General features: G+C 38.8%; 1 protein-coding gene across 1 annotated transcript in view; it reads left to right on the top strand.

Annotated features, from left to right (window-relative positions):
• The window catches only part of LOC126263130 (uncharacterized), a 252741-nt gene that overhangs the window by 50233 nt on the left and 177075 nt on the right, over nt 1–25433 (top strand). The window contains exons 4-5 of the mRNA XM_049960152.1: nt 12752–12887; nt 13130–13225. Coding sequence (XP_049816109.1) covers nt 12752–12887; nt 13130–13225 — 232 coding nt within the window. The remainder of the gene's footprint in view (nt 1–12751; nt 12888–13129; nt 13226–25433) is intronic.

Genomic DNA, 25433 nt, shown 5'->3' with positions numbered 1-25433 from the left:
AATGATCATCATTTTTTTTTTTTAATGAACGGTATAAGAAAGGATCATTTTACAACACTCATTTACTTAAATCGCATTAATGCACTGAATTTAAATTTTTTTTTTTTTTATGAGGTCACACACACACACACACACACACACACACACACACACACACACACACACACACACACATGGTTGGTTCTACTGACAAGGGAACCTCCCCATCACCCCCCCCCCCTCCCCCCCCCTCAGATTTAGTTATAAGTTGGTGCAGTGGATAGGCCTTGAAAAACTGAACACAGATCAATCGAGAAAACAGGAAGAAGTTGTGTGGAACTATGAAAAACATAAGCAAAATATACAAACTGAGAAGTCCATGCGCAATATAGGCAACATCAAGGACAGGTGTTAGCTCAGGAGCGCCGTGGTCCCATAGTTAGCGTGAGCAGCTGCGGAGTGAGAGGTCCTTGGTTCAAGTCTTCCCTTGAGTGAAAAGTTTAATTTTTTATTTTCAGACAATTATCAAATTTCAGGCACTCACACATAATCAATTTTGCTCTCCAAAATTCCAGGACATGTTCAGATTAGCTTGGACATATGCAGGATTTGACGGTCTACACAAGAAAAAATTTGAAAACGTTAAAAACCGTTAAAAAACATATGTTTTGACAGAGCACAGGGAAAAGTGTGCGACTGTGAAACTGTTGCATTCATTTGTTGCAGTTTATGTGACACACTCTTATGTTTTCATCACTTTTTTGGGAGTGATTACCACATCCACAAGAAAACCTAAATCGGGCAAGGTAAAACCCATTCGCCAAGTGTACAAGTTAGGTGGGTCGACAACATATTCCTGTCATGTGACGCACATGCCGTTACCAGTGTCGTATAGAATATATCAGACATGTTTTCCTGTGGAGGAATCGGTTGACCTATGACCTTGCGATCAAATGTTTTCGATTCCCATTGGAGAGGCACGTCCTTTCGTCTACTAATCGCAGGGTTTTGCGGTGCGGTTGCAAAACACAGACACCAAACTCATTACAGTGAACAGAAATGTCAATGAACGAATGGACAGATCATAACTTTGCGAAAATAAACTTTTCACTCGAGGGAAGACTTGAACCAAGGACCTCTCGTTCCGCAGCTGCTCACGCTAACCACGGGACCACAGCGCTCCTGGGCTCACACCTGTCCTTGATGTTGCCTATCTTGCGTGTGGACTACTCAGTTAGTATATTTTGCTTAATTTTTTCATAGTTCCACACAACTTCTTCCTGTTTTCTCGATTGACCTGTGTTCAGTTTTTCAAGGCCTATCCACTGTGCCAACTTACAACTAAATCTGAGGGGGGTGCGATGGGGAGGTTCCCTTGAGAGGAATTCATCAATGGAGTAGGAGGTGTTGGCCACCAATAAATCCTTTGGGATTATCTTAAACTGAATTTCATTGGTTGTTAAGCTTTTTATGGCTGCTGGCAAGTTATTGAAATTGTGTGTTCCTGAATCATAAGCACCTTTTTGTACAAGAGTAAATGACTTTAAAACCGTGTGAAGATTATTCTTATTTCTAGTATTGATTCCATCAACTGAGCTATTGGTTTGAAAAAGTGATACATTTTAATGAGAAATTTCATAAAGGAATAAATATATTGGGAAGCAGTAGTTAGTATCCCTAGTTCCCTAAACAGGCCTATGCAGGATGTTCTTGAGTTCACCCCACATATAATTCTTACTGCCTATTTTTGTGCCCGGAAAACTTTAGCTTGGTTTGATGAATTACCCCCCCCCAAAAAAAAAAAAAAAAAAAAAAAAAAAAAAAAAAAAAAAAAAATCCCAAATGACATTATGGAGTGAAAGTTATCATAGTATGCCAGCTTTTTCGTTTTTATGTCCCCTATGTCTGACAGAATTCGCATTGCAAATAGAGATTTGTTTAGACGCTTCAGCAGTTCTATGGTGCCCTCCTCTCAGTTGAATTTATCATCAACCTGTAATCCCAAGAATTTAGCACTGTCCACTTCTTCTATCTGCTTGTCATCACACATTAGGCATATACTTGTGGGGCACCCCTTAAAAGTTCTGAACTGCATGTAATGTGTTTTTTCAAAGTTTAGTGACAAAGAATTGGCTAGGAACCAGTGATTAATGTCCACAAATATTTTACTAGCTGGTCTTTCTAAGACTGCACTTGATTTGCTATTTATTGTAATGTTTGTAGCATTGGCAAACAAAACAAACTTGACATCGGGTAATGTTACTGATGAAAGGTCATTGATATACACAAGAAAAGGTGAGGGCCCTAAGATGGAACCTTGTGGGACCCCACATGTAATTAGTTACCAATTGGATGATGCCTGATAGCTTAATACATTACTTTTTCCTAATAACACCCTTTGTTTCCTACCAGAGATATAAGATTTGAACCATTTTGCAGCATTTCCTGCTACACCATACTATTCTAATCTACTTAGAAGGATATTGTTATTTACACAGTCAAATGCCTTTGTCAGATCACAAAATATACCAGATGCCTGTAATTTTTTGTGTAATGAATTAAGTACATTTTCACTGTAAGTATAGATAGCCTTCTCAATATCAGAACCCTTTAGAAATCCGAACTGTGACTTTGACAGTATGTTATTTGTGATAAGATGGTTATAAGGCAAATTGTACATTACCTTTTCTAAAATTTTTGAGAATGCTACCAAAAGTGAAATTGGACGGAAATTTGATGCTATTTCTTTATCTCTCTTCTTACACAGTGGCTTAATTTCAGCATATTTCAACCATTCAGGAAATATTCCACTGATAAATGACCAGTTACACAGATAGCTTAATATGTTACTTAAATCAGAATCACATTCTTTAAATAGCTTTGTTGATATTTCATCATACCCACTAGATGTTTTTGATTTTAAAGATTTTATGATGGACGTTACTTCTGCTGGGGTAGTGAGTGTCAAATTCATATTATGGAGGTTACTTGAAAATGTCCTGTCTGAGGTAACACATGGTAGCATCTACAGAACCTGACAACCCCATCTTTTCAGTAACGGTTATAAAATGTTTGTTAAAAAGTTCTGCAACACTATACACATCTATCACCACTGTATCATTTACTCTTAATGCTATTTGCCCCTCTTCGTGTGTGGTTCTGCCAGTCTCCTCCTTCACTATATCCCATATTGTCTTTATTTTGTTATCTGATATGACTATCTTTTCTTTGTAATATATTTGCTTTTATGTCCATATTACAGTTTTTAATAGTTTGCAGTATTTCTTGTAATGTGCTATAGCATCAGCATCAAAACTGTTTCGGATTGACAGATACAGTTTTCTTTTTATTTTACAAGATACCTATATTCCTTGAGTCCATGGCTTCTTTGTAGACTCTGCTCTGACCTTGGCTAGTTTTAGGGGTAAACAGTGTTCAAATAAGGTAAGCACTTTATTAGCAAAAGCGATATTTTTTTCATCCATGCCATGAGCACTGTACACATCACTCCAGTGAATGTCTCTGAGGAGTGTACTAAAAAAATAAATTTTTGGCTTATTGATTACCCTGTTGAGTTCACATTTTCAGATTTTATATCATGTTCAGTAATAACATTTAACAGAAGGAACTGCATGTCATGGTCTGAAAGGCTATTGACTATTGGTTTTGTAATATAATTTTGTTCGTTGGGCTTTTCTGTACAGATATTATCAATGGCTGTTTGTGAGCAATTGCCTACTCTAGTTGGGAACTTTACAGTGGGAATTAAGTTGAATGAGAGTGTTACTAACTCAAATAAGTTTTTATTGGGAGAGTCTTTAAGGAAATCTACATTGAAGTCTCCAGCAACCACCATTTCTTTGCTTTTGGTCGTTAAATGGACCAGTACAGCTTCAAGGTGGTTTATGAACAGATGAAAGTTACTTGCAGGTGCTCGATATACAGTTCATATTATGAAAGATTTTTTTATGAAATTATACTTATGTTTCACATGCTTCCATATGCTGTTCTAGGCAAAATTTATGAATATCTATGTTCTTAAATGTAGGACTGTTCCTGACGAATGTGGCAACTCCTCCTTTCTCTATTTCTGCTCTACAAAAGTGAGATGCTAACCTAAATTCTGTAACACTTAAAAGTTCTGTACCAGTTGTCACATGATATTCAGAGAGGCAGATTATGTCAGCTAGGTTTGAGGACTCGAATTCATCTGTGCAGATAATTAATTCATTAATTTTATTTCTCAGTCCTTGAATATTTTGATGTAATAAAGATAGCTGACATTAAAATTGGGTAGAGTTGAAATTTCTACTGATTGATGAAAATTCTTAACGAATAGCTGTTTATGCTGATGTAATAAGCTAGAAATATGGTTTTTGGTTTCTTTCTCAAACTGAAGGTTTGTCTCAGTCCTAAGCTCTCTTAAAACTTGGTTTCCTTCTGTCCTCCCTACCCTAAAAAGAGGTCTTTTCTGAACCCTAAAACCACTGGTATTGTATCACTCATGACAGTGCCTCTCACCTTTAACTTTCCTGCTATTTTCCCAGCCAGTTTACCCTTCCCTTTCCTGTTGAGGTGAAGGCCATGCCTAGTATAATCCCACCTATTGAAAGAATCAACAGGAACCACACCAATGTGTGACCTTTCACCCGACATAAGCAGCCGTTCCAACTCCAAATTAACTCTCCTGACAGAAGAGTTCAAATGAGGTTGGTCATCACACCCAAGAACAGATACAAACTCAACACTAATATGCTTCGATGCTGAAGCAATCTTTGCCAGATCACACTCTATACTGTACCCAGGATCTCTGTCAGTTCTGTTACCTGGCCCACCCACTATAACCACGATGTCTTCTTTTGCGAAATCTTTGCAAAGTGGTCCTAAAACATCTGTCACTTGTTTCAGACCAGCGCTAGGTTTAAAAAAATTGTTGACCTGGTATTCTGATCCTAGTTCGTCCTGCAAAAGTTGGCCAACACCTCTTCCTTTGGAACTACCTAAGAAAATACTTTCTTTCTCTTTACTGATTTCCCTACATTCTTGCTTTTCAATTTGGTGCTGAAAGTTTGTTGTGCCCTGTCTACACCTGCAACTGCTTGAGGCTCACCAGTTTCTAACTGAAGCAACAGATCAAATCTACGAGACTCACTCCAAAAGAAATGCACACTATTTTTTTTTTAATACATCTTTTATTTTACTTGTTTGAAAGTTTTACAGTGTGTAGATACATCCTTTAGGAACAATATTTTCATTTCTCCACATAATTTCCATCCCTCTCAACAGCCTTACGCCATCTTGGAACCAGCGCCTGTATACCTACACGGTAAAATTCTGGACCAACCTGCTGGAGCCACTGTTTGGCAGCGTGCAGAAGGGAGTCATCATCTTCAAACCTTGTTCCACAAAGAGAGTCTTTCGATTTCCCAAAGAGGTGATAGGCACATGGAGCCAGGTCAGGACTGTAAGGCGGGTGTTTCAGTGTTGTCCATCTGAGTTTTGTGATCGCTTCCATGGTTTTTTGACTGACATGTGGCTGTGCATTGTCGTGCAACAGCAAAACATCCTGCTTTTGCCGATGTGGTCGAACACGACTCGGTCGAGCTTGAAGTTTCTTCTGTGTCGTCATATATGCATCAGAATTTATGGTGGTTCCACTTGGCATGATGTCCACAAGCAAGAGTCTTTCGGAATCAAAAAACACCGAAGCCATAACTTTTCCAGCAGAAGGTGTGGTTTTGAATTTTTTTTTCTTAGGTGAATTTACATGATGCCACTCCATTGATTGCCTCGTTGTCTCTGGTGCAAATTGATGTTGAGGCTGTGAAGGACTGTGGATAGGGTGACCGCACCCTCAATCCAGATCACGAAGATGTCATCATTGAGTCTGAACCAGGTGAGGGGTTTGGGATTCTGGGTGTTTAGGAAGGATTCCTGTGGATGGCCCATGAATAGGTTGGCATAGGATGGTGCCATGTGGGTGCCCATAACAATACCCCAGATTTGTTTGTAGGTCATGCCTTCAAAGTAGAAGTAATTGTGGGAGAGGATATAGTTGGTCATGATGACTAGTAAGGAAGTTGTTGGTTTGGAATCCATTGGGTGTTGTTAAAGGTGTGTTCAATAGTGGTAAGGCCATTAGCATTGGGGATGTTTGTGTGAAGGGAGGTGGCATCAGTAATGACGAGCAGAGCACCACATGGTAAAGGAACGGGAGCTGTGGAGAGTCGGTGAAGGGAGTGGTTGGTATCTTTTATATAGGAGGGTAGGTTGCGGGTAATAGGGTGAAGGTCGTGGTCTGCAAGAGCATACATAGATTCTCTCAGTGGAGGCACAGTAACTGGCTACAATGGTTCATCCTGGGTGGTTGGGCTTATGGACTTAAGGAAAGGTGTAGAAGGTAGGAGTGCAGGAGGGATTTGGGGAATGATGGTGAGGCAAGGTTCAAGGTTAAGAAATTGTGGGAAGTTAACAGGGGGTGATTTGGGGACAATGGGGACGGATCACGGTTGGATGGAGAAGTGTACTGAGTCAGGCATAGTTTAACATTGGTCTTTGGTTGAGTGTGATTGGTAGGGTTGGTGGCAGAAAGTGCTTCCACTCTAGCCAGTGGGAGAAGGAGAGGTGGTCACAAACATCACCCATCCCATTGAAGGCATGAAACCAATCATGTGATCTGCAAGCTAAGCTTCAACCACTGTGCTGCATTCTACATGAGCATGAAAACTAACAAGCTGTCAGTCCGCATGAATGGCCACCGACAAACTGCAGCCAAGAAACAGCTGGACCATCCAGTTGCTGAGCACACTGCCCAACATGATTTTCTTCATTTAAGTGACTGCTTTAAAGCCTGTGCCATCTGGATCCTTCCCACCAACACTAGCTTTTCTTAACCGCACAGGTAGGAACCCTCTCTAATATATTCTACGTTCCTGTAACACTCCTGGCCTCAGCCTGCGTTAGTCATTGTGCTTACTCGTCTAGCCCCATCTTTGTTCTCATCCCAGTGTTACACAACCCTCTTTCCCTCCAGTGTGCCCTCAGTCTTTTTGCTTCTCCCCCACCCCCCACCCCTCTCGTCGACCTGCATTGCATCTAACTTTCCAATTGCACCTAGCTGCCATACCCTGCCTCCAACTTGTCCCTGTACGCTCCCACAAGCAGCACTTTGCCATCCCCCCACCCCTAGCCTGCCATCCCTCTCCCTCCCTGCCCCAGCCTCCTCCTGATTCACACTTTAACACTTTTGACGACTTAAAGTAGTGAAGTATGTGTGTATGTGTGTAAAGTCCCACTTCTTTAACGATACAACTTACTTGAGATGGTCAGCCGACTTTCCTTGCTGGTTAGCTGGCTGCTGCAACCTCCTTTTCTCTTCTTCTCCGAAGTATATTTGCAAGGAACAAGAATTTCTCAAGACTCTTTCTACTTATAAAAATAAGCAGACGTACACAGTTTCTTTTGCTTCACTTAACGATGTATATTTAAACATCAAACTTTTGCAAATCTCATTTTCCACACAAACAAACACTGTCAAGTAAGTCTCCTCGCATATCCAAAGGTTCGAAACAAAGTTCATTTACACACAAGAGAAAGTTGGCTTAAAAACCATGTCCATTCTCATCCTGAATCTGAATACACGTTTTATCCTTTCCAAGTCCAAGATAAGCATTAATTTAACAATATTTCGATTGTTCTCCTTTTTTTCACTTCAGTAGTCAAAGTGATAAAACAGCACGGAATAACACAGAAATTCCTTAAGTCTGCTGTGTTCTTTCATTAAACTTCCATGGTGTGACCGGCAAACACTTGTCGCTGTCATTCGACCACCGTGTCTACAGTCTTCCTACTACGCACTTCGGACCTGCATACACACACACACACACACACACACACACACACACACACACACACAGACAGGTGACGCGCAGTAGATAAGCTCTCTCACACTTATATTTAAAATATCGTGTGTTCGAGACGGTCAAAGGCCGAATGGTTCTAGAATTTGTGCAGAAATTCTCGAAACACTATAGCACTAGCCGGTTGCCTTATGCTGCTGCTCGCAGTCTGGCTTCAGCTGCCAGTCTCTCTCTCTCTCTCTCTCTCTCTCTCTCTCTCTCTCTCTCTCTGTGTGTGTGTGTGTGTGTGTGTGTGTGTGTGTGTGTGTGTGTGTGTGTGTGTATTTTCAATGAAGGCTTTGTTGTCCAAAAGCTCACTTTCAGACAGTTTTTTTGTTGTGCTTATCTGTGACTCAGCATCTCTGATATACATCTACATCTACATTTATACTCCGCAAGCCACCCAACGGTGTGTGGCGGAGGGCACTTTACGTGCCACTGTCATTACCTCCCTTTCCTGTTCCAGTCGCGTATGGTTCGCGGGAAGAACGACTGTCTGAAAGCCCGTGCGCGCTCTAATCTCTCTAATTTTACATTCGTGATCTCCTTGGGAGGTATAAGTAGGGGGAAGCAATATATTCGATACCTCATCCAGAAACGCACCCTCTCGAAACCTGGCGAGCAAGCTACACCGCGATGCAGAGCGCCTCTCTTTCAGAGTCTGCCACTTGAGTTTATTAAACATCTCCGTAACGCTATCACGGTTACCAAATAACCCTGTGATGAAACGCGCCGCTCTTCTTTGGATCTTCTCTATCTCCTCCGTCAAGCCGATCTGGTACGGATCCCACACTGATGAGCAATACTCAAGTATAGGTCGAGTGACAACTATCTTTTTCATAATATTGTTAAACTTTTGTTTACCATAGTTTCAAAGATTCCCGCTAAATGTAATATATCTTTCGGGGTGTGTTTTACACATTAAAAGTGAAATTAGGCAAAAACAGAAAAGTAGCTATTGAATTATTTTGACCGTCTGTATATTCACCAAGTTTCATCAAGATTGTTTATTTATACTTGGGAATGTTCCCATGTAAGTGACAACCATTCATGACGACATGCAATGTAGTTAACCTAAAGAAAATAATGTAACAGCGGTTACTGCAGGGTAGAAGGGGGCGAGTAGCTCTCTGCTGGAAGTTGGCGATGGAGTAGGTGAAGAAGGCAGCCAATGAGTTGATCGAAAACTTTATTGATGAACATGATCAGATGTGGTTCAGCACATCTTACAGATTGACTGTAGATGGTAGATGGTGATCCTCAGGTCCTAGAACATAGGTATGGCCACCTCCCATGGGCAGTAGTGGTGACCCAGCTGTAACAACTGGCTGGCAGATGGTGGCTGCTGAACAGCTACGCAGCAGCGATGTGACATCCTTGTGTGCAGGGTGGACACTTGGGTAGCAGTTGTTAGTTCACAACTCAGTGGAGGCAGTGTCATAGATCCAGCGACAACCAATACAGGCTGTGCGTCATTGGACAACCCAGTTGTGATGTCTCCTAACAGGTTGGTCCTGGTAGTTTAAAACCTTTTCTTACATACTGACAGTTGTGGAAGGCTTTGTATCTAGGCCATGTTAAAACATATGGAAATGGGTTGATAGCCTTGCATCTTGTAATCAGTAGGAAATCCAATTGTTTGGTGGGAGACCTTGTAATGCTCTCACATGGAAATTCAAGCTGTGGAAGCCATGTCTCTTGACGCTACGCTTTTTAGCTGGCAGGGCATTGGCTGGTGGACTGTGCCATGGTGTCAGCTGCTGTGCTACAGTCCCAGCTTTCAGTGTTTGAGTTGTTTACATTTCCTCCCTCCTTAGATTAATTCTGTCCTCAGGATTCCAATTTTGTAGGTCTGATTGTAATACACACTTTTTCATTGCTCAAAGAAGACTTTGGTGTGTCCTCTTTTTCATTTTTATTTTACACTAGATACAGTATCTCACTCCTATGATGCTTAAGCACTAAGTTTCTGTCCCCCTCTTCGACCCCCCCCCCTCTGCTTTTTTCCTTTCACATATTTTTAAATGTTCACTGTGATTGAGTCACTTCTTCACTAATACTGGCATGACTTTTGTGGACCAGCAGGTTAAAGGAAAATAAGGCTGGGATTTGGACAAATCTGCCTGAGGTGGCAGTACACAATGCTTATTATGATCAAAATTACACAAAAGACTGATGTGCTAGTATCTGTGGTTTTGAGTCAGTTGCGTCATTTGTTCCAATGTTTTCTTATGTGGTAGAGTAGATGTTCTAAATCATCGCATGTGCTTTTTGTACTTCTGTCATCTGGTCCAGGGAGGCCAGAAGAGTTGGGTCTAATGGGGTGTTGAGTCATGGTTCCAGTAATAGTGGCAGATAACAGTCGTCTATGGAAAAAAACTTTTCACAGTAACAAAACATGTATCTGAAAGGTAATTACCCTTGAATCCAGACCTAATTTCAGAATTTCTGTATCGGCATCTATTTCCATATAATATTAGTTTCTGTAAACTCTTGTGTCAGCCTATTGTGTGCATTGTGTGTGTCGAGCAAAGGGAGAACAAAAAAATGTCGTTACACAAATTAATCAAAGAAATGAACAACATATGAGTGAAGAACAGAGAAGAAGGATACCTAATAATTTCTTCCTGGTTTCCTGCGATACTTTGCCTCAGGGGAGTCGCTTTGTAATGTCCAGCAGTAGTCAGATAACGTTGCTGTACTCGAGTTGCCTTGGTAACGATTTTCCTTTTGAGAAATGTCCTAGTGTGACTATTCTCCATGTTTGTTGCTAATGACAGCAAGGTTATCCAGGAAGAAGTCAAAATGATTGTTCAAGAAATGTATCATAAGTGGCGTGTTGTCCCATATGGTGGTGTGGTCACACTAATTCTGCCTTATGGTTGCCTAAAAAGTCCTTACAAACATTTATGAAAGACCGCCATACCTTTTTTTTTTTTTTTTTTTTTTTTTCATCACTCAAGAAATCAAGTAAATGTTCGTCTGCCATTAATTACCTTACTTACTGTACTCCTTAATTTTGCTTCACTGATCCTTGGGAACTTCTCGCAAATACATGAATCATAGTGATGTTTTGCTCATGCCTTTCACAAAGTTTTTGATGAGACCCAGTTTAATATGCAGTTGAGGTAAATATACATTTTGTTGGGTCGGAAATAGGAGTTTTTACCACGTTCTTGTATCCAGGTAACAGTTCTTTCTGAGCAGACCATTTTTTTTCCCAGGACAGTGATGTTTTCTGTCACTGCAGTCCCTCTCACTTATAAACCAGCAGTACCATGTGTACCCAAGTGACAAACCAAGCAGAATTATAGTAACCTTGAGATCTTGACATACATGCCTTTTGTATTTCTCGTATTGGATATGGGTGAATATCAGTTTAAGGTTCTCGTATGTCTCCTTTGTTAACTGCATGAACAATTAGAACATAAGGAAATTTATTCCCATTGTGGAGAAGTACTGCTTTTAGACAAAGTTTGGTAAAATCTATGAACAAGTGCCAATCACTTATACTGAAATAATGGAATCACAGTTCTCACACACCACGCTGTTCTCTCTCTCTCTCTCTCTCTCTCTCTCTCTCTCTCTCTCTCTGGGTGGATATGTGTGAAGAGAGAGCACAGCAGATGTAAATGAATTTGGAGAGCTTAGTATGTGTGTGCTGGAATAAGGGAAGAGAAAAGGGGGAGGGGTAAGTCAAGGTTCAGCAAGTTTGTGTGGCACAGGAAAGTACGAAAATAAGTGAGAGTGACCAGAATGAGATTTTCACTCTGCAGCGGAGTGTGCGCTGAAACTTCCTGGCAGATTAAAACTATGTGCAGGACCGAGACTCGAACTCGGGACCTTTGCCTTTCGCGGGCAAGTGCTCTACCAACTGAGCTACCCAAGCACGACTCACGCCCCATCTTCACAGCTTTACTTCTGCCAGTACATCGTCTCCTACCTTCCAAACTTAACAGAAGCTCTCCTGAGAACCTTGCAGAACTAGCACTCCTGAAAGAAAGTGTGCGGGTTGGAAGATTGTAGCGGTCCCGCCTGCAATATTTATTGTTTGTTGCCCTCGGTGTTGATTTACTGCGCTGCTACACTGACTGAAAATGGGTTGTTGATTCCAACACTGACTATTGTAAATAATGTAGCCGACAGACAGATGCACAGCTGCGTTTCACAGTATTTTAATTTCACTTTTCACAAATACTTAATATACACAGTCATATGGCCAGTGCACTATTGTTTAACTTTCAGTACTGCTACAATAGTTTCCTGTTGAATATCTACAAGCAGTAAAACCTAACCACAAATCTCACAGTTCTTGAATAATCAGGTATGAATGGAACAGACACTGTCATTGTTTTTACACGTGGCCTAATTGTTTAACACTTATTCCACGGTTAAGTTGAAGCATTGTTATAGCTCTAATCAGCCCAGGTTTATCATCTGAAACTTGACCGTGGACTGACTGTCTCGTGACAAAAAATCGGGCCCTTATGTGTCATCACTTTAAAAGAAGGTCTTACGGCTGAAAACTGAAAAGTACAGCAGCCTTCTTCTTGTGCCTGTCTCAACTGTGCTCCTTTACATAGTGAGTAGTTACCTACCCTTTTCATAATATTGTCATTATTCCATCCTGCATTCTCCATGGTTAGGAACCTGATTTTTATATATGATACATGAGACAGCTTTGTAGTGTCCTTAAAATTTAGCAAATTGGCCTTCGCAAGATCAGCATTTTACGGTAGATGAAATAGCAATAAATTACAGTAGAGACATTATTGCAGAATTTTCCACAAGAAATGATATTGGAACCGTTCTTTTCAGGGTACTTTGTTATGTTTTTAATTTACAGTACTGCTACAAGGCTCTTAATTTTGCAGGGCTTCCTACATGGAAATTTATAATGAAAAGATAAATGATCTTCTTGATAAGAAATACAACTTGAAAATTCGTGAAGAGGATGGAAAAGCAGTTGTTACAGGACTGAAGGAGGAACTTGTTACTACCACTGAAAAGGTTGTTCCTTTTGAATACAGTTAATGTTCCATAGCCTCTAACATCCTTTTTTGTTATAATGCAGTTAGTTACAGTTGCAGATAGTGATACACCTGCAGCATTAGGAACTAATTTTTGATAATCTGCTAAACCTAGATTGTAATATGTGAATAGTAAATATGTATAGGTGTTAGTAACTTTTTACCTATTCCACTAGAATGTGTGTTCTCTCTTCAACAATTATAATTCTATTCTTATTTCAGATTTTATTATTGATGAGAAGAGGACAAAAGATTAGACATATTGGTGAGACAAATATGAATGAACGAAGTTCGAGGTCGCACACTATTTTTCGCCTTGTGAGTATGAAATACGCTTGGCTTAAATTTTTAATGTCTGTGATCAGTATAAAGATATGCAAGGTGGTTGCATTCCCCCATCCTCATCCTCATTGTTGTCCTTCTGAAGTTGTTCCATTATGGAATAGTGGGACACATCTGACAGTATGAGGTTTTTAATAATAATTACATCTGCTCAGTCAAAATGCAAAATATTTAATCTGTATCATGTTTCGGGACTTAGATCACATCTCTAGGTCACGTGTACAATGTTTTATGTTTAGTTTAATTTTTTAGGTTGTCCCAGGATATTTGCCATGTAATTCATGCAGGTGATTTCCTATGAACATTATATTGAAAGGATTATCACTGTCCAAGATAGACAAAAAGTCATGACCCCCACTCAAGTGAAAGTATGCGTACTAGTTGTAGTGAACCTCAGTCCGAAGATTGGTTTGACGCAGCTACCCATACCACTCCATCCTGTGCAAACCTTTTAATAATCTGACTGTGATATTATATCAGTGAAAATAAATGTAATTGGTTAGATAAAAACAATCTGCATCAAGTGGTGGCCGGAGAACACAAATATAAGTGTAATAAAGTTTGCAAGCTTTCGGAGACTTAATGGACCCAATGAGGAGGAAAGACTTTTCATCCCCTTTAGTAAGTCTTTGCTGATCTGGGGATTTGGTCAACTTTTCCGATCTCTACTCCTTTTCCTAAACCTGTCCTTTTGTTTCACCCCTCTTCCTTCCCCTTAAGCATTTCTGCCAGAAGCAGCAGCCACTGGCTCCAAAAGCTTGAAAACTCTAATGCCTTTATACGCGTATTCCCCTGCTGCCAGTTGGGGAGTAGATTTTTTTTATGTTCCCAATTACATTATGAAGTCAACTGTGACATTAGTTTTAAATATGGAAATTTGTGGTTTCTTCTTGTGCTTCTGAGTTAAGCTTTAAATGTGTGGAATTAAATGACAGTAGAACATAAAACTGAAACTATTTATATGTAACGTTTGTCCATAAATAATCTAAGCAAACTGAACATTGATTTTAATTGAAAAATTGCCTGTGTTTCTTTAGTGTGTTGTGACATGACACTCAAAGTAAAAACCAGTCATACATTCTGAATATACCTTCAATTTGTAATAAACTTTCGGAAACAGAACATTTCCAAAAACAAACCATCTAGCACTGCCCTGACAGAGATAGAGACTTACTAACTTGTGCGGTATCAGGCACTCAGGTAGATACATATTTTAACAGTCGCAGTTCATCACAAATATTGTTGGGTTTGCAATTTCTAATTGTTTCTGCCGCAAATTAATTGCATCACAATTTGGTGGATAAAGTAATCAAAATACATTATTAAATCACACATAATAAAGAAATAATATTTATTTCTGAAAAAAATAGAAATATTCATGTCCACAACATTATCTAAATGTTATTTCATAGTTAGTGGATGACTAATATAACTATTCGTGTGGCATAGTCATAAAGTAGTAATGAGTAATGTAAAAGACAAAAACACAAGTTATCTTTGAACAGAGAATACTAGTATGTTTACATTGCATTCAACTTTTTATGTGTTTAATAAAACCGTACATAAATCCACGGATTAAAGGGAAATATGAAATATCTTTATATCTACATCTATACTCTGCAAACCACCATAAAGTGCATGTCAGAGGGCGATTTTCAGAGATATGAAATTGCAGTACTTCCTAACTAAGGACAGCAAACCATTATGCTGAACGGATAAGTGAATGTAGTAATGTTAGTAAAAATGTTTGGAATGTAACAAACAAAGAAAATGAAGAGAATCCAAGATGCAATAATATAGCACTAGAAGAAAATAGATGTTGGTGAGTGAGCCAAAGACAGCATGTGAGGCCTTTGTAAAACATTTCAGTGAGGCGCAAAAAGAAGAAATTGAACCAGCATTACAATAAACTCAGTTAATTCATTTTTCCTAAGGAGTGTAACATAATATGAGGTAATGAAAATAATCTGGATAATCAAAGTCTAGTGGTTGTGGTGGCATCATCTACATTACTTAAGGAACACAAAAATGAATTAGTGAAACCAATACAACATTTAATATACAGATCTTTGCCAGGGGGCTTTTCCTGAACTTCTAAAAATTACTGAGTTAAAAGCAATGTATGAAAAGCGAGCAACCACAGATAAAAATAATTACAGTCCAGTTTCATTGACTTCAACAGTTGGCAACAAAGAATACTTCTAGAGCAAATGGAATCTTTATTCTGTAAATACAGCCTATTAAACAACTCACAGCAAGTGCACCAAAAAGGGCAATCCTCAATGGCGGCAGTAGCAACTTTTTCCATGAAATGCTAAACAGACTGGATAAAGGAAATGAAGTCATTGGAACTTTGCTAGCTTTGTCTAAGGCCTATTACTCAGCGAATCATACAGTACTGTTATCCAAATTAGAAACTTATGGTATAATAGGAGTGGCACTAAATTCCTTAGGTTGTGTTTGAGGTAGAACACAGTGTACTAAACTATGTTATGGGAATGAAAGTAAGATTCTAACAGTAAAATCAGCGTACAAAACTCTCAGCTGTGGAGTCCTCCAGGAGAGTATTCTTGGGCCAGTTTTGTTTCTAGTATATATTAATGACACAACAGACCTCAAAGCTAGTGAACTATGATTTTGTCCTTAGCTGTAGTTCAGCAGCTGCAGAATGTTTCCACAAAGATAAAAAGTCAGTCGTCAGCTACACAAGTTAACTATGTTGATGAAACATATTTTATTACCTGGGGCTGTACTGAACATTACAAAACAATAAAGAGAACTCTGAACTGGTCACTGAATATCTAACAATGAATAAACGTACATTGAATAAGGACAAGACTGTTATAATTAAGTTCTTGTTGAATTAGAATGAATCCCATACACACTCATGGTCTAAAGTTGAAACATCTGATAATCTTAAATTTTTACGCATTGTGAATGACAAACACCTTAAATGGAAAGAGCATACAGCTGCATCTGTAGAAATATTAGCTGCAGTATTTACTTACTGAAACATCTCTCAGATGTAATAAACCCTTCTGTCCTTAAACAAGTGTACTATGGATTAACCCACTTGCATTTCCAATATGGAATTGAAACTTGCAGTAGGACACCCATAGTCTACATGGATAGAATATTCAGGCTACAAGAGAGAACATTTAGGATAATTGCTAATGTAACAAATACCAGTCCTGCAGGGAATACTTCAAAAACTATAATTTACTCATTGTGTACTTTCTGTATTTCCTTAAGACTGTTGGTATGTGGAAGAGAAGAACTATGCTTATGAATAGCTACGTTCATAATTACAATACATGAACAAGATGAGATTATCATAGGGTATAAGGTCACAGTCCACTTGCAGTGGGAAGAAAATTCTGTAATAGATTGCCAAATAATATAAAGCAACTCTATGGAACTGATGTGTTGTTTTCAATGTTTTCAGTTAAACTGAACAGCTTGTGTATCATTATACTGCATGCCTGAGAAGTCCTTTAGCATTTCTGGGAAGTAGCACTTTAACTCAAGTAAAATGTTTACAATATGAAAGAGTATGAATACAGTATGTAAGAAGACACCCCATTTCCATTAAATCACTGCCATTCGATGTGACTGCCCTTGCAGTCCAAGCAGAGGTGTCAGCTATACTCAGTGCACCTGATACTTGCACACACCAATGCCGAAATGTGCTGCAAATCCCTAATCTTCACCTTTTGTGCCTCTCCTTTGATGTGACCCCCATTCGATGTTAGACCAGGTGAGCATGCTGCCCAGAATCATGGTGAGCCTTGTCTAATCCACCATCCTGGGAGAGTGTCGTTGAGTTAATTATGCACAGTGTCCACAGAATGCAATGTCTTGTCATCTTGTTGAAACATCACTGAATAAAAATTTTGTCGGCAAACAATAGGGGTGCAGGAATTGTTCAAGTATATCCAGGTATGATGTTGATGTGATTGTTGCTTCCGCTTAAAAGAATGAACTGTGACTGTCAGGTGTGGCCCAGCCACACCTTTGGAGGGAAACTTTCCAGTTTTAGCAATTTGTGGTTGGTAATCAGCCCATAGCTTGAATTTGTCGCAGATGATGAGGCCACAGGTACAAAAGGTAGCCGTATCACTGAAAAGAATATGTGCTCACAAATCTTCATTAATCATTGCATCATTTAAGTCATGACATGTGGTTGTGCATGTTACATCATCCTCAGCTTCAAGATGATGAAACACCTGGATGTGCTAAGTCCTTTCTTTCAGTACAAAGTGCAATGTTTGTCACAGAGTAGGCTTTGGGGTGTGGACTCCTGGTTGAGTTGTGTCAACCCTAAAATATTTATTATTTATTTCCCAAACCAGTTTTCAGCTGTTATACCATCATCAGGTACAAAGATGAATTTGTGTTGCAGTGAAATTTTTCACGATCAAAGATTTTAAAGTAGTGTTCCCAGAGATGAAAGATGTTAATGTTTGATTTATGAATAAAACAAGAGGAATTATGATATAAAGCTATTTAATTAAGATAAAATATGTTACACATTAACTAAAGAAATGAATACAAACTACAGTTATTCATAGAAGAAAATAAATTAAGCAATCAACTTTGGTGACAAGTTCCAAAGGCTTGGCTGAGCAAAATAAGCTTGTGTTTAATAGGACCTAAATTACAAATACATAAGATATACTAGTGAGATTGAGCAGGTAAGTGAAGCAACTGTGATTATACAAAGCATTTTTTAACGCAAGAGAAATTATAGTAAATCAGATAAAGGAAAACAAAGCATGTGAGTAAGAGGGGTAATTTACAACATGGCCTGGATGGGATTATCAGTAGTATCTGTCGTCAGAAGTGGCAAGTAAGATAACTGTTTCCAGTAATTCAGTACTAACTTCAGCCAGATGGACATATGTTTATTAATTGCCATTGTTTCAAGATAGTTCATCGTCCTTCCTTTATGAATGTGATGTTGTACTTCATGTTTCATCTTGTAATTATAGCCTTCTTTGAGCATGTGGTATGGAAAAATAGTCTCATTTTTTAAGTTTCCATCTTCTTTGATTTCCATTCAAGTGGGTGCAAATTGCTTTGCCAGCCTTGTTGTTGTTGTTGTTGTTGTTGTTGTTGTTGTTGGGGTCTTCAGTCCTGAGACTGGTTTGATGCAGCTCTCCATGCTACTCTATCCTGTGCAAGCTTCTTCATCTCCGTACCTACTGCAACCTACATCCTTCTGAATCTGTTTAGTGTATTCATCTCTTGGTCTCCTCCTACGATTTTTACCCTCCACGCTGCCCTCCAATGCTAAATTGGTGATCCCTTGATGCCTCAGAACATGTCCTACCAACTGATCCCTTCTTCTAGTTAAGTTGTGCTACAAACTTCTCTTCTCCCCAATCCTATTCAATACCTCCTCATTAGTTATATGATCAACCCATCTAAACTTCAGCATTCTTCTGTAGCACCACATTTCAAAAGCTTCTATTCTCTTCTTGTCCAAACTATTTATCGTCCATGTTTCACTTCCATACATGGCTACACTCCATACAAATACTGTCAGAAATGACTTTCTGACACTTAAATCAATACACGATGTTAACAATTTCTCTTCAGAAACGCTTTCCTTGTCATTGCCAGTCTACATTTTATATCCTCTCTACTTCGACCATCATCAGTTATTTTGTTCCCCAAATAGCAAAACTCCTTTACTACTTTAAGTGTCTAATTTCCTAATCTAATTCCCTCAGCATCACCCGACTTAATTCGACTACATTCCATTATCCTCGTTTTGCTAATGTTGATGTTCATCTTATACCCTCCTTTCATGACACTGTCCATTCCGTTCAACTGTTCTTCCAAGTCCTTTACTGTCTCTGACTGAATTACAATGTCATCGGCGAACCTCAAAGTTCTTATTTCTTCCCCATGGATTTTAATACCTACTCCGAATTTTTCTTTTGTTTCCTTCACTGCCTGCTCAATATACAGATTGAATAACATCGGGGATAGGCTACAACCCTCTCTCACTCCCTTCCCATCCACTGCTTCCCTTTCATGCCCCTCGACTATTATAACTGCCATCTGGTTTCTGTACAAATTGTAAACAGCCTTTCGCTCCTTGTATTTTACCCCTGCCACTTTCAGAATTTGAAAGAGAGTACTCCAGTGAACATTGTCAAAAGCTTTCTCTAAGTCTACAAATGCTAGAAACGTAGGTTTATCTTTGCTTAATCTAGCTTCTAAGATACGTTGTAGGGTCAGTATTGTCTCACGTGTTCCAACATTTCTACGGAATCCAAACTGATCTTCCCCGAGGTCAGCTTCTACCAGTTTTCCCATTCGTCTGTAGAGAATACGCGGTAGTATTTTGCATCCGTGACTTATTAAACTGATTGTTCGGTAATTTTCACATCTATCAGCACCTGCTTTCTGTGGGATCGGAACTATTATATTCTTCTTGAAGTCTGAGGGTATTTCGCCTGTCTCATATATCTTGCTCACCAGATGGTAGAGTTTTGTCAGGGCTGGCTCTCCCAAGGCTGTCAGTAGTTCCAATGGAATGTTGTCTACTCCCGAGGCCTTGTTTCGACTCAGGTCTTTCAGTGCTCTGTCAAACTCTTCACGCAGTATCGTATATCGTATCTCCCATTTCATCTTCATCTACATCCTCTTCCACTTCCATAATATTGTCCTCAAGTACATTGCCCTTGTATAGGCCCTCTATATACTCACTCCACCTTTCTGCTTTCCCTTCTCTGCTTAGAACTGGGTTTCCATCTGAGCTCTTGATATTTATACAAGTGGTTCTCTGTTCTCCAAAGATCTCTTTAATTTTCCTGTAGGCAGTATCTATCTTACCACCAGTGAGATAAGCCTCTACATCCTTACATTTGTCCTCTAGCCATCCCTGCTTAGCCATTTTGCACTTCCTGTCGATCTCGTTTTTGAGATGTTTGTATTCCTTTTTGCCTGCTTCATTTATTGCATTTTTATATTTTCTCCTTTCATCAATTAAATTCAGTATTTCTTCTGTTACCCAAGGATTTCTACTAGCCCTCATCTTTTTACCTACTTGGTCCTCTGCTGCCTTCACTACTTCATCTCTCAAAGCTACCCATTCTTCTTCTACTGTATTTCTTTCCCCCATTCTTGTCAATTGTTCCCTTATGCTCTCCCTGAAACTCTGGACAACCTCTGGTTTAGTCAGTTTATCCAGGCCCCATCTCCTTAAATTCCCACCTTTTTGCAGTTTCTTCAGTTTTAATCTACGGTTCATAAACAATAGATTGTGGTCAGTCCACATCTGCCCCTGGAAATGTCTTACAATTTAAAATCTGGTTCCTAAATCTCTGTCTTACCATTATGTAATCTATCTGAAACCTGTCAGTATCTCCAGGGTTCTTCCATGTATACAACCTTCTTTCATGATTCTTGAACCAAGTGTTAGCTATGATTAAGTTGTGCTCTGCGCAAAATTCCGTCAGGTGGCTTCTTCTTTCATTTCTTAGCCCCAATCCATATTCACCTACTACGTTTCCTTCTCTCCCTTTTCCTACTACCGACTTCCAGTCACCCATGACTATTAAATTTTCGTCTCCCTTGACTATCTGGATAATTTCTTTTATTTCATCATACATTTCTTCAATTACTTCGTCATCTGCAGAGCTATTTGGCATATAAACTTGTACTACTGTAGTAGGCGTGGGCTTCGTGTCTATCTTGGCCACAATAATGCGTTCACTATGCTGTTTGTAGTAGCTTACCCGCACTCCTGTTTTTTTATTCATTATTAAATTGACTCCTGCATTACCCCTATTTGATTTTGTATTTATAACCCTGTATTTGCCAGAGTTATCTGTGTATAATTTGCCACAGTTACAAGTAATTTTATATATTCAACTCTTTCACAAAGCTGGAGTACTGTCCTTAACATTGGACAAAAAGTGCCCAACAGTGTTGTGTGCATAAAATGATGATGTTGGTTTTATTTTTTTTTAATTCCTGGATTTAAGCTTTCTGCCTGCATTCAGTGAGACTTTTCCTAAATATGTATTTGTTCCCCGTTTTTGTTCTTGAGGGAGACGTGCTGAGAATAGGGTAAAGAAGTGTGTCCATATGTTTCGATTTTTGTGCTTTATGCAGCCCACCAAGGTAGGAGGGTAGCCATTGTTTGATGCTATTTGTTTGACTGCACTTAATTTTGTTTTGAAGTTGTCTTTCATGCGGATGAATAGTAGGTGATGTATCTTTCAATGAAAAACTGGATGTTTGTGGGTATATGGTTGCTGAGAATTGTTAAGTATTTCCATATCTGTGGTGGTAAGATTCCTGTAAATCTTGAAAGTATGAATATGATCACTGATGTCTGCAGTTAGATTTAAAAAATTTATGCAGTGATCACCAAGCACCATAGTGACTTTTATACTTTTGTGCTCAGAATTTAGCTGTTTAAGCAAGTTTCAAAGTTGTCTTGTAGTACCTGTCCATAAGCACAACTCATCATCAACTTACCTAAACCAGTATCGAATCTTGGGAAGAGAGTGGATTATTTTCCAGAAAGTGTTTTTCAAAATTGCCCAAGAAGATTTCAGCAAGGACTGGACTGAGGCAATGGGGCGATCCTACAGCTAGACAATCCAACTCTTTGTATATCCTGCATTTGAAAATGAAATAATTTTGTCTTGGACAGGATTGTACAGCTAACATTGTCATCTGTGACAACTGGGTTAACTCCTGCTTAATAAGTCTGTGAGAATGAGAATGTTTAGGCACTCCTGAACAGTTGTATTAGTGAATAATTTGCTGACATCAAAAGAAAGTGGCTTGGCACTAGGGGATTTGCATTTTTTTAACTTGTGTCGCTATGTCAATTGAATTAAGTATGCCGTGACTATGTTTAAAATTGGTTTTGATCTTGATCTGGCTAATTCGTAACATGGAGCTAAGAATGAAGACATCACAGGACAGATAGGGATATTACCTTTGTGGAGTTCAGGGTGGGCATAAAGTCTATAAGCTGTAGGATTCATATGGGTGAGAAAGTAGACATCAGAATCTAACATTAAACTTTTAGACAATTTAATAACACTTCAATTTTATAATTACAGGATTGTGTGGGGTCTTTATGCATCTTTTGGAAACTGGTGTTTAGGAAATAGTGCACTTTGTGAACACACAACACTGATTTGTTGTTATGTGGTAAACATCTTTCAAATCACCTGCAGTAGAGAGACAAAAATTAGCGTTGCCCAAGAATGGCTAGGGACTTCTCGGATGCCCTTTATGTATGGCCTTACATCATTGTACCAAAATGATGTGAAAGACAGAAAGTTACTATGGACAAATAAAGATTATTATTATTATTATTATTATTATTATTATTATTGGTGAAGATAGTAACTGTTCTTGAAAGAACAGATACCATTGATGACCATGCAGCTTCTCTAGAATAAATGATAATTAATTGAAACCCTCAGTGCTATTCGTGTGTGTCCTCAGTGGCTCCGATGGATAGTGTGTCTGCCATGTAAGCAGGAGATCCCGGGTTCGAGTCCCATCGGGGCACACATTTTCAGCTGTCCCCATTGAGGTATATCAACAACACCTGTCGGCAGCTGAGGATTTCAATTAATTATCATTTATTATTACTGGTGGTGGTGGTGGTGGTGGTGGTGGTGGTGGTGGTGGTGGTGGTGGTGGTGGTGGTGATCAACTGTGATCTCCTTACAAGTAACTGGCATATATAGTCAGACAAAAAAGATTCCATATTGAAGAACAAAACAGAATGTGGATCATAAAAGCATTGATGGTCACTTCATTATCTTGTATCTTGGTCTGGTACATTATAAACTCTGCAGAGGAATAAATTGGATGAATTGTATGATAAATACAAAAAATCATTCAATGTGTTGAAGGAAATTAAAAATCGAGAATTCCTAGAATTTTCACTGTGGAAAAATGAGAGAAAGAAAAATGGAACAGAGACCATAGGAAAGGAATGAAAGGGAATGGTGTCTGATAAAATTTTGCCTGGATCACAATTTAATAACTTGCTAATAGTTTTCATGATCATCTCCGTTGTTTTTTATGCGGGTCTGTGGTTGAAAAGAATTTTTTTTTGGAAACATCAAAAATAAAAAAAAGTAACTAAATAAACATAAAATAATGAAATGTAATTATGAAGCTACTAGTTTCAGAAAATCTGCTAACACTGTAAGAATCATGAAAGGTGGTTAATCATGAAAGGTGGCTGCACATAGAGAAGTGGCCTGATGCCACCAGATGAGTTCAGGCAGATTATTTGATGGGAAGATTGATTCGTAAACAAAGTTCTAAACTGCAAAGATACTTCCAGGAGCAGACGTGGACTCCAATAATAGCTTATTAGCTACGAATAGGGACAGAAAAATTTCATTTAAACAATAACGCAGTGAAAAATGTGAAACTGGTGATTTTTGAAGAAATGTGATAGAAAATAGCAAATTCCCCTGGTCCCGAATTGTAACGTGAGGATTCCATCGGTAGCTGATAGCTATTTAATTTTGAAATTAAGTATGGACTTCATCAGGGCTGATTGTGGCCTTTAAACTAATTTAAAGGAACAGTTCATTTCCTGCCTTAAGAAATCAGACCAGAGGTGTTTTGTATCAAATCATTGCTAACCTTTGTGATTAAACAATGTTCTGCACAGTACTTGGGGTAGTCACAGTTGGGTGCTGTGTTCCATTACTGCAGATGCATACTTTTGTTATAAAAGTACCATTTTTAAACATGTAAATAAATTTTACATGATTTAAATTTTGAGGAGACGAAACATTTCAGCATTTGTCAGATGGGTAAAAGCATGACAAGCTCTGTATTTTTCAGAGTAGGAACTCAGCTCGTAGTGCATACTAACTTTTGAAAATATTATTTAATGCCACCATAATAATTGTTTCCAAAAGTCACTGAAAGAGTTGTAGCATTCGGAGAAAAATGTATACAGTCACATTTCGTCTCGCTGAATTCCCCCCCCCCCCCCTCTCCATGTAGCTGTTTACACAGACATTTACCGTATAACAAGCAATAATGCAGCGCTATTTATGTTCTGAAATTCTAGCAAAATCTTGAGTGAGGACAAATTGTGGCGGTCTTCATTGTATTCTAAACTGGGTGACAAATATGTGCTAAATCGATTCACAACTGTAAAAAATGCTTATGCCTGCAGTGACTGCTGACAACAGGTCATGGGAATGTGAACTGAAGGCCTTATGCTCCTGATAAATCATTGGTTTGAAAGTATAGCAATAGCAGAATTTTATCAAAGTATAAAGACATTTCTTTGAAACACATTAAGTGTGGAAAGCATAAGGGCAGCAAAATGAAGTAGTCCTCTTTGCCAGTAAAGTGACAGTCTTTAATTAGTAGAAGCTTTGAAGTAGCAAGAAAGAAGAAAAGTGACTGTGATACCTGGCCTAAAGGACTGTGGTAACATTCTTAAAGCCAGCATTCCACTCCACAAACAGGAAAATGAAGTTTTTTTGGCATTGGATGAATGACTTCATCGAAAGTGAGCAGCATTTTCTTAGCAGTAAAAATATAGTTTGAACTTAATGCTATTAAAAATTAAAACTTAACATTTAAGAAAGTAATACATATTTCTTTAGTATGGTTCTGCTAACATCCCGTGTGTAAAATCAGTGAAGGAGACTATTGTGCCTTTAATATGACAATGACAAAAATCTGATGTAAAGGAACAGGTAACAGGGAAAAATGTCTTTGTCACCCAACGAGGCCGCTGACAGAAGATTTCTTGTGTTTGCACTGTGTCGTCGTGAACTATTCAAGCATGGAACAAGCAGAAACTTTTGGTTGCAGGTATAGCTGTTCTTAACACAGCTAACTCAATGCTGTGGGCTTGTACAATTTTTGGGGCTCTTAAGAAATACAGTACAATAATGAGGAAGCAGTAATGAATGAGGCATCATGTTATGTAAAATCTCCTTCTGTGTGACTGTGTGACTTACGTTTACTGATGGGGATAGGAAAATTGTTGACTGCTTAGTGACAGAAAAATAATTTAATAATTCTGAAAATCAGATACACCCACAATTTGAAGATGATTCTCGATGGAATTGTTAGTCACAAAAGGGATTTACAGGAGCAAGAGATGTATGAATGGATTATTTTGTAGTGCTGTATTTCTGGATTATAGGTA

The sequence above is a fragment of the Schistocerca nitens genome, chromosome 6, assembly GCF_023898315.1.
Source record: "Schistocerca nitens isolate TAMUIC-IGC-003100 chromosome 6, iqSchNite1.1, whole genome shotgun sequence".
In the NCBI taxonomy this organism is placed as follows: domain Eukaryota; kingdom Metazoa; phylum Arthropoda; class Insecta; order Orthoptera; family Acrididae; genus Schistocerca; species Schistocerca nitens.
The sequence above is the reverse complement of the archived record's forward strand: the minus strand, read 5'-3'. Positions and strand labels throughout refer to the sequence as shown.